This window comes from Ruditapes philippinarum, unplaced genomic scaffold (assembly GCF_026571515.1).
Source record: "Ruditapes philippinarum isolate M1 unplaced genomic scaffold, ASM2657151v2 ctg4459_1_1_1_1, whole genome shotgun sequence".
NCBI lineage: Eukaryota > Metazoa > Mollusca > Bivalvia > Venerida > Veneridae > Ruditapes > Ruditapes philippinarum.
This window is the reverse complement of record NW_026866876.1, coordinates 57,218-68,141: the sequence shown is the minus strand read 5'-3', so window position 1 is coordinate 68,141 and position 10,924 is coordinate 57,218. Positions and strand designations below refer to the sequence as shown.

The 10,924-nt window shown below is 37.3% G+C and overlaps 1 protein-coding gene across 1 annotated transcript; it reads right to left on the bottom strand.

Moving 5' to 3' along the window:
* Positions 1–4,012, bottom strand: LOC132734101 (fructose-1,6-bisphosphatase 1-like; the record flags this gene model as incomplete). The annotated part of the gene is given in 2 exon segments (XM_060720820.1): positions 1–50; positions 3,665–4,012. Coding segments are annotated over 2 exon segments (226 nt in total), but the record flags the coding sequence as incomplete, so codon positions are not given.
* Positions 4,013–10,924: the final 6,912 nt, after the last annotated feature.

The following is a 10,924-nucleotide window of genomic DNA, read 5'->3' as shown; positions in this document are numbered from 1 at the left end:
GCTTTTTCTGCTCATCACCGGTAACATTGGTAACACCAGAAATGCCATATCTTTATGAACAAAGAGTAAAAACATTTTCACCAAAATATACTAATTAAGTAACAGTGTGTCTTATCATTCAACAAATGCACCATTAACAAAAACAAGCAACATAAGCACTGCCTCTGCCTTTTAAAGTCAATGTGTTAATTATTAAGGAAAAGACATTAATTTTGATTGTGTTGTTGAAGATTTATAAACAGGTCAAATAAAGATGCTAAATATTTTATTGTATAATCTCAGTATTTGTGCACCAACTAGATCAACTGCTATTATCATGTAGCACTTTGTTACTCTGTTTACACAATGTTGTATCCACCTATCAAATATGTCAAAAAGACATTGGTCAATAAATATCTGATGTATGAATCAAAGTGCAAAAATCTATTTTAAGCATCAGTGCCCTTGACCTTACAATGTTAGGACCATCCAAGATGTATTTGTTCCAAATATGAAACACTAAAATGCATAGCCTCTTGAGTATATTGGGTGTTTCTAAATGTATGCTGGCAGTCTGTATTACTTTTATCTTTTTGATTCATGTGATGATGAAATGTTGTTTTTCTTTTGGTTTTAAAACACTGGCATTGTATGTCTGTCCGTACTTTTCCCATATAATAATCTCAGATATGTTAAGCAAGCCAACATGTTTACTTACATTACTTTAAGTAACAGAACCAGTGGTACAGCTAAAAGAAAGAGCGATCAATGATCACATGTGTCACCTGATGATAGTCAATAATGCAGTTCAATGAGAGTTGATTGGACATTTTGTTAGAAATGAAAATTGACTGTATGGATATTTGAGCATTTTCTGTAATATTGAGAAAGTAAGAATACAACCAACATAACAGAAACAACAATATGACTGTAACAACAGCTCTTTTTTATTTGAAAATGTCAAGCAAACATTAGAGCAATCGCCTAGCATATGCTATGCTTGACTTTCACTTATTTCTAAAGTCAAAAGAGGAAGAATATTATAGTAAAGAGTACTCGTACAACACATTATTTTTTTGTAACAAATAAAATTCAAATTTCATATTTCACCTTGACAGTCAAGGTTATAGGTCAAAGATACATAATTATGAATTAATCATCATGTTGGTTTTGTTTTATGTGTTCTTTTGTCCAAGAATGAACTGCAATGGCAATGGACAACATGACTGTAGCAACTGTCTGTCACAAAACTTATCCGAACTACTCCTCATAAACTTCTGATGCATTTTTATCTAAACTTTACATGATCTATACATTTGTGCGTACTGTCAGCATTTTCCAGTTCAATGAGTTATAGCCCATTATCTTTTTTTTAATGTTTGTCCAGACTACTTCTTCTTATAATGCAATTTGAATGCAAGGTTGCAGGATTAATTGGTACCTTACTGCAAGCTTGGGGTAAAAAACTGTAAATCCAGAAGTAATAAGTTTTGTACAGCATAAAAGCTGATGAAAACAAGAGCTGTCACCCTACTGACAAATGCCCTCGGTTTTTTAAACATGCAGGTATTATGAAAAGAAAAGAAAATGAAAGTAACTAATTGCTTAATATTGTTCCTTGTATTACTGTACCTGTAATCTCTAATTGTGATAGCATGAACCTTCAAAATATAATTGTGACCTTGACCTTGGAAGAAGGGATGTGGTTCGTGGACGCGACAGAATGTTGTTATGTGCCGAGTTATTTCAAAATCCCTCAATGCATGACAAAGCTACAGTCTGGACATGATTGTTGTGCAAGTTGGGACAGAAGGAAATGAGCCTTAGCTGGGCCCCATTGTCTTGTTGTGGTAGACATTTGTGCCAAGTTATTTAAAAATCCTTCCATGCATGACAAAGTTACAGTCCGGACATGAATCTGTCTCTTCAAACTCTTCTCGAGAGAATGAGTACCTTCAAACTATAAGTGTGACCTTGACCTTGAAGGTAGGGACATGGGTCTTAGTCGCAACATGTTGTCTTGATGAAGTAGACATTTATGCCTAGTTATTTTAAAATCCTTCGATGCATGACAAAGTTACAGTCCGGACACAAATGTGTGTACCTATAAACTCTAATTGTGATAAAGTGAACTTCAAAATGGTAGTGTGACCTCGACCTTTGAGGTAGGGACATGATTATTGAACACGACACATCGTCTTGATGTGGTAGACATTTATGCCAAGTTATTTTAAAATCCTTCTATGCATGACAAAGTTATAATCTGGACACAAATGTGTGTGTAATTCTAACTGTGATAATGTGAAACTTCAAAATGTTAGTGTGACCTTGACCTTTCAGGTACTGGTCAGAGACCACAAACTGGACACTTATTTAACATTTTTACATACATATTTTATAATTTTAAAGCTAGACATCTGAAAATTTGACACAGTACAGCTAGGTTCTTCTCCTAACTAATGGATTAGTTTGTTTATTTCTAGTTATTTTGATATTTATATCTGAGGCCTGTGAAGGAGGGTATCAAAATTAACTAAATTGTCCACACATCAGTACCATGTGTCAGGACAGATATGTCCATGATGCTGATTCAATTCAATAAAAGATTTGGTGCTTTAATTTTGTATTTTTAACATGATATAAAATATTTCAGCAGCAAATGCTGAAGTTTTGGATATTCTGTTATTCACTCTGCAAATGATTATAGATAGCATAAGAGGTCAGGTATTGCACTCTTGACGTCTTAATTTTCAATGTCAACGTTCTTGAAAAAGACATTAAAATATTACCGTTTACGAAAATTGAAATAAATTTACTTACTTAATTACAGAACAAACATGCAGTTACAGTTGTATAAAAGCAGCTGAACAACTGAACAAATAAAAAAACCTAGACATGAATTTTTACGGCCGTCCGGGTTTGTTGGTTGTCCGGTTTTGGTGGTCTCCAACCAGTAGGGACGAAATTCTTTGATGCGACACATCGTCTTGATGTAGTTGACATTTATGCTTAGTTATTTTAAAATCATTTGATGCATGACAAAGTTACAGTCCGGACACGAATGTGTGTACCTATTTACTTTAATTGCGATAATGTGAAACTTCAAAATGATAGTGTGACCTTGACCTTTGAGGTAGGGACGAGGTTCTTAGACGTGACACATCGTCTTGATGTAGTAGACATTTGTGCCGAGTTATTTCAAAATCCCTCAATGTATGACAAAGTAACAGTCCGGACATGAATGAAGTGGGGATGCACAGACAGACGAACAGACAGATTTTCAATATGCCTCCCGGGGGGGGGGGGGGGCATAAAAATTATATACTGAACCAAAAAAGAAACTTTCACAAAGTATGTGCCAGTTGTTCAAGGGTACCACTTAGATGTACACACTTATATACATGTAGTAGCCTAGCTTGTAAAATTGGTTTTGTTTGCAATATCGGTCAGCTAATCCCCATATAAAAGCCCGATATGTTTATTCAACGTAAAAATCGAGTTTCAAAAGGATTGAAAAACTGTACTAACATATCTACATAATTTCATTGAATGATTCAAACTTGGAGAAAATTTCTTTTTTGTTTCAATATATATGCATCTTATTATTACTATAATATTAATATTACTAATAACTCATGGACAAAATGTGAATCAATAAAATAACGATAAAAGTCGTGACACTTACAATTTATGAATGCCAGCTTTCCTAACTGCTGATGACACGGCCTTCACAGCGGTTTGCACTGAATTCATCAACGCTGTGAAATCTCCAGTCGCCCCAACCACTTTCCGCTGCTCTTCTAGGAGAAACCTGGTCAGCGTTATTGGACTCGTATCGATAGCTGGTGCCTGGGAACTCATCTTGTTCACAATCTCGACTTTGGCAAAATAAAAGAGTTTAAGCTTACGTTATCAACTTGTTTACCAAGACACGTCCAAAAGGCTAAAAGTATAACGTTAATGTCCGACCTTGACCTTAATTTTCCCACTGTTTCCTATTGGCCTATCAATCCACGCAGTCATTTTGATTGGTTTTGATACACACACCCTTAAACGACCTTGGAAGTCCAAATCGGCCATTTCCGTCAAACTTCGACACAAGCTAACGAAACGGGTTTTTCTCTCTCCGAATTCTTATCGTCCCTAACCGCCAAACTTCGGAAAAGTCAACGTGAGTCACGTATTTCGGTTCAAACAGGGATAGGGCCTATAGATAACACGGCTATATAGTTTTACCCGGTCATGATATCATCCTGATGTAAACAAGACTATTTTGAGAGGAAAAAAAACGGGAATACGAAGACGGATATCCGTCTTCCCAGGCAATCGAAACATAAACTGAAATTTAAACCGTAGTAAAAATGATTGAACATTTTTCGTATTCGTGCCAAATTCATAATTAAGATGACAAATGCTATTTTGAAAGATACTAATGTAACGTGATTTTTTATGAAAAATTAATCATTAATGAAGATATTTTATTTGGCACTCAAGCAAACATTTTACTTGCGATTCATATTTAAGAATATTTACAATAAGATGTTTTATTTAAATTTTAAGTCATCCAGCAATGATTATACATGTATATGCACACATTAAAAATGTAATGGCGATAGGGCCTATAGAATATACAATGTATAATATATAGGCCTAGCTATTTTGATTAACTGAAAAGGAAGGTTCAAATAAAATATTCCATATTTGTACTAAAATAACTTGATTTACCCCATTATCCTCCGGGTAGCTTTAAACTAGGGCATAAAATTGATAACATATGTCATGTTTTGCAGTTCATATCGGAAAAATCCGTCCCAAAGGTAACCTGAAATTAGGGTGATAACTTTAGGCACAGAGGTGAAATGTATGTCTTTTTATTTATCTAGTGCGCACGAGATACTATATTGTGGCCATGAGTTACTAAGTCGTGCGCACGAGCTAATTAAGTGGTGCGCACAAGATAATATGTCGTGGCCACAAGTTACTAAGTGGTGCGCACGAGATATGTCGTGGAAATGAGTTACTAAGTCGTGCCATGAGATAATTAAGTGGTGCGCACGAGATACTATGTTGTGTCCACGAGTTACTAAGTCGTGCGCACGGGATGATAGAGTGGTGCGCATGAGATACTATGTCGTGGTCAAGAGAAAAATAAAATACACACACATGTCACCCCTGTGCCACCGTATTTTGTTCAACAATTTCGTGATATTCAAGCTTATTTGTATGTTTCTTGTCTAAGTACCACACCAAAGTTTCACAAAATTAAAACTTTGCTTCATCTTTCACAAAGGCTTGAGAAAAAAGCGACCTCCCTATTCCATGTATTCAAACTGTACGGACCTGTTTACATATATGGCACGTGAACACAGTAAAATGTTTAAACTCTATATTAAATTTACCGACGAGATCCAAAGATTTACTGGAAGCCATATTAATCAGTGGCTTCTCAAATGCTTGAAAAATTTGAGACTGGTCCAAAGAAATTCTAACATCGGCCAATATCGTAGCAAATCGGTTATTTCCGCAACATTGTTGTTGTTTGTGTGTGTGTGTGTGCGCGCGCGTGAGCGTGCGCGCGCGTGTGTGTGTGTGTTTTTCCAAAATCTTGGGCATTAAATTATTAACGATCACTTATCCTTTATCACCATGTACTAAATTCCGGGTATAAACGGTAATACCGAATATTGCGAAAAATATCGTTCCGGAAATGTCCGATTTTTTACGATATTGGCCATTGTTAGGATATGTTGGCGGGAAAGCATTACAGTATGACTAGAGTCACCATACCTGTGCACAACCACTGGTCCTGGGTCCGGTTATTCTACCTAAAGAATAAAATTGAAACATATTGTAAAATTGTTTGCTGACAAAAGAAAATTGAATGTAGGAACATGGTAACTGTGTGTTGACAATAATATTATATCACGGTGTCAAGGGTATACGCATCATTTTTCCGCGTACCGCCGATAATTTATCATCCTGCGCGCAACACCGTATCATTCTTACGTAATATTCTGAAAAGTGCAAGAGGTCAATTCAAAAATGCCAAAATTTCTTACTAATATTGATTTTATTTTGAGAGTTTGCATACACCACGGAAGTTTTGAATGATTCATCTATAACAATATTTGTCTATTATAACCTGAAACTAATGAAAACACTTTTATACGTGTGAAACAATTGTGTTCTTGATGCGAACATTTTTCATCCTTTTCGGAAAGTAAAGCTGTCGGAAGAAGTATCATATGTCAAATTATCACAAAAAGCATTGGCCCGAGCTGATAACATACCAATTTTATACAAATAATGCAAAATAATGTTGTAAAATCAAGAAAACGTTGATAAACATGGTACCGCATCATGCAGAACCATGGCACCGCTTCTTTTTGCGCGGTAATACTGCATACATATACTTTAAAATATGTTTAACCGGTTTTTTGTTGTTGTTTTTTTGTTGTGGGGGGGGGGGGTATTGTTATTTTTTTTTTAATGTAGGATTGACAAGAAGAGGTAGATGTTGGTTATCGGTTAGGGTAAGCGGGACAGTGGATTACCTGGGCCTGGAAGCAATCTGGACCTATATAGTTTTTTTAAAGATAATTTCTTGTTAAAATTCTCTATGCTTTCGTTGCAGTTGCATTTTATGTCTGTTGTGAAGTTAAACTTTTCTTTGGACAAGGGAATTGCATAATATTTGCAGATATCAGTAATTGAAATTTTTGTCTAATTCGTTAATACAACACACAAGCAAGTCAAAGCTCATCTTTCTAAAATAGTATTTCTTTTTTACATTTGGATTTTAGTTACTTTTTGACTGGGCACGTAACGCCTTTTCGTCTTGTCGCTAGCGACAATACGACAAAGCACCAAAAGGTGCGTTGTCACGCTGTCGTCTTGCTGTCCTTTTTCTAGCGCGGCACGCCAAACGGCGCGTTGTCGTGCGGCGTGTTGTCGGGATGTCACATTGTCGCTCGGTTCAAATTGAAGGATTGGCCTATAAGCCAGCGAAAGGGCGACATCGCGCCGCACAAAAACGCACATTTTGGTGTGCCGCGCTAGAGACAGGACCACAAGACGACAGTTCGCCGTTTGGCGCTTTGTCGTGTTGTCGCTAGCGACAGGACCACAAGACGAAAGTAGGACAACGCGCCGTTTGGTGCTTTGTCGTGTTGTCGCTAGCGCAAACTAGACGCGCAAAAGCGTACCAAATCAGTCACCATAATGTGCTTGAGTTATCCTCCCTGTATTATTATACGACTATAATCCCCCGCCCCCACCAGCAGAGCTATTCAAAAAGTGTATTCTCACGTCTGTAAGATATGGTGGCTGATTTGGTACATTGCGCGTTGCGTTGTCGATAGCAACTTTTCGTCTTGTTGATAGCAATAACCCGAAAAAGCCCCAAATGGCGTGTTGTCTCGCTCTTTTCTTGTCGTCTTGTCTGTAACGAAGCGCTAGCCAAACGGCGCGTTGTCATGCAGCGTGTCATGCGGCGTGTTGTCGCGATGTCGCCCTGTCCCTTGGCTTATATTAAGCCAATCCTTCGATTTGAACCGAGCGACAATATGACATCGCGACAACACGCCGCACGACAACGTGCCGTTTGGAGTACATCGTTAGCGACAGGACAAGACGAAAATCCGACAACGCGCCGTTTGGCTAGCGCCAACACGACGCACAAAAGTGTTCCAAATCAGCCACAATAGTAAGATAACTGTTACTTTCGACATGGATTTAGTGCAGTTGAAATATACAGTGTCCTTCTTGGGAGAATTAAAGAACTGCTATTGATATGCTCGATTTTTTCGTAAAGTTTTGTCCGCCTTTCTGTATTTTTATAGATAAAGTAGCAAGATTTTACATTCTCACAAAATACTTTTTGCGCCATTCAACATTGAATTCACTTAAACTAGAGATTAAGTCAATCTTAACAGGCGATATTTCACTGTCTCAAACAGGACACTATAGAAACCGATGGAAAGTAGTGCTCATCTCACGAGAATACTAGTATTTAGTTTATCGAGAAATTGGATGGCCATTTCCAGAACCAAAGTAACTGTTGATTTTAGCATTGACGAAACTAACATTGTTCGTTGGAAGATGGTACAAAACAGTTTTTTATATCGTCTGACATTCTATAAAAAACAACATTAACTTGACATTAACTGTACCCACATTCTGTTACAGCCATTGAAACATTGTTTATCATAAATGAAAGTGAATTATGTCCGATTGACTAAGTGCACGAAAGTTCCGTGCGAATACAATTTACCTACACCTTTCACTGCCCAAAGCTTATAAAAGCCTTGCAAATATTTTCTATAGTTTTATATTTTCAACGTGAACATACATAGATGTATTTATAATTAAATGTGTTTATTAATTTATCGGTTCTTTACAATTAAACGTCGTATAAGTCAGATACCGTTATAATGCCTAGGTCACAAATAAAACGGGCGCCGTCCGATTAAACGATTTTTATAAAATCGGCAGATTTTTTGATGTCGTGGACGCCGGGCGATTTTAAATCTGATACCTTGCGTGGTCATGAATTAAACAGTCGTCGGGCGATTTTTGCCGGATGGATTTTACAGAAAGAATTGAAAGGATCGGGCGGTCACCGCCCGATGTCCGTACGGCGCCTGTGCGATTTAAAAGTGAATCGGACGGTTGCCGCGCGGGCGCCGGGCGACAATGACTTTACATTTAATGACATCCTAGATAAATCAGGCAGTTGTAATTATGCCAGCAAAGAAGTCAGCTGCCAAAGCCAAGGGGAGTCACCAACGGCCAGTATCGAGGCCGTAGAAGGCGAAAATCAATCAGACATTCGCATGGACATTGAAGAAAAAATTCATGTTTACCAGTATTCAAAAGAAATTCACAAATATATTTTTGAGGCAATTAATGAAAACGATGACCGCCCGGTGCCTGTACATGAATCGTCCGGGTACCGGGCGATAATCGTTTGACTACTTAGCTTTATTCAGGCACCGGGCGGGGCCCGGCCGATGTCTGCCCGGACGCCTTTTAAATCGGACGCTGTTTTAGTAGAACAAAAAATCGCCCGATCAAAAAAACCATCGCCCGGTCGCCGCCCGGCGACCGAACGATGTCCGCTCGATGATATACTCAGTGACCCCAAAAATTATCGTCCGGCCGCCGTTAGCTTTTAAGTATTACTTAAAACTCGAAGGCGCCCGCCCGATGAGCAAAATATTCAGCTGCTGCCGTCCGATAGTCACTGCCGCCGGACGGACGCCGGCCGATATTGCGATTTTTTGGAGAAACAGACGCCGCCCGGCGGCATTTTCTTATTTGTGACCTAGGCTTTACTCGTATTTTCTTCAAAATTGTCTTCTTATGTCTGTAAGAAGACAATATTGAAGGAAAACGCGTACTGTATCCATTACATATTTGTGTCGGCATGCTTGTATTTCTCCTTTTTGTTCCAGTTATTGATAGACTATCATAAAACTTAAAGATAACTTTAACCACAACAATTTAAGATTTTTGCTCAAGGAAACATGGCGCCTCGACAAGCGATGCCATAATTCAAAGTCCGCCGTTTCAGTTTTGAAGTCTCGGCTTCGATTCCTTACTCTTCCAATGTATTTACTCAAATTCTTTAGTTAAAACAATATTTTATTTATGAACATTTCATTTACATGATAATTGACAAATATTTAATTGCACGGATTGAGTAGGAAGCTTGAATTTTTTTAGAATTCTCTCCGTAAGCACGATCTCAAAGAGTATGTATAAAATGGTAACAATATATATGCATATTTGTGTTAAATATACATAACATTTTCACTATAAACTTGTTTCTTTACATGCATGATAAAGTCAGAAATTTGCATTCAGGTCGTTCTAATCGACCGAAATACTCAGATTCTTTCGAATGTGACCGTGGTCCAATGTGTTTACACCGGACACACAAAGAACCAGGTTTGCTTCTAGAACTGACTAGTATTTATGCATTTTCCCCCGGTTTGTAATTAATATTCGTATATACATCTACATGCTTCGCCCAGATGGGCAACAATAAATAAATACAAATAAAATTATTCACCATTAGGTTAATGATCATGACGCGGTGCAAGTCTAGTGCAAATGTATACGGTGCCACAATTTTCGGTGCGGACCCATGATGCGGTACCAAGAACTCGGTCAGTTGTCACGCTTTTATGACTTTTTTAAGAAATTAAATAGCTTAAATTTGTGTGCACTATTTTTTGTATGCATATCTTTGATGCTTACAGTTATATCAAATAAATATTTTGATTGACAATATAATTTTCTCCTTTTAAAAGTTTTCCAAATGGTCATTTTCCCCAAGCCAGCTCTAGCTGTTTTCATTAAAACAAAGAAATCGTACAAGTCTTTGATAAAAACTAGGTAAAGACATAAGCTTCAATGATCATGATATTCCGTAGACCCACTTTTATGAATACACTTACTTCAAAAGGGTGACTTTCAGGTCGTTTTCTATCATGCATGTTGTGTTTCAGTGTTTGTTTTGTCTAAAATGATACGGTGCTGCACGCAGGATGATAAATTATCGACGGTACGCGGAAAAATGATGCGTATACCCTTGACACCGTGTATATCGATGCTCTGTAGAGAAAGTAGAGAAGCAGGAAAACATAGAAATATTGAAAGAAATTTTAGAATTTGTATCAAATAAATATATAAATATATTTATGTACATAAAAATTCCAAAATTTGCCATTCAATGGCACGTTCTGTCTCATGTACTACCGGAAAACCGCATATGGTTTAACCTAAGCACAATTTTGGTCGTCCGTATATCCGTTAAACGTGGTCCACATTGTACAAATGTATAAAAATATTCTTTAAAAGATCAAATAATATGTTGATGATGATGTGCTGGTCAATGTAACACAGTTAACTGTGTAAATATTGATATTATTGAAGAGTC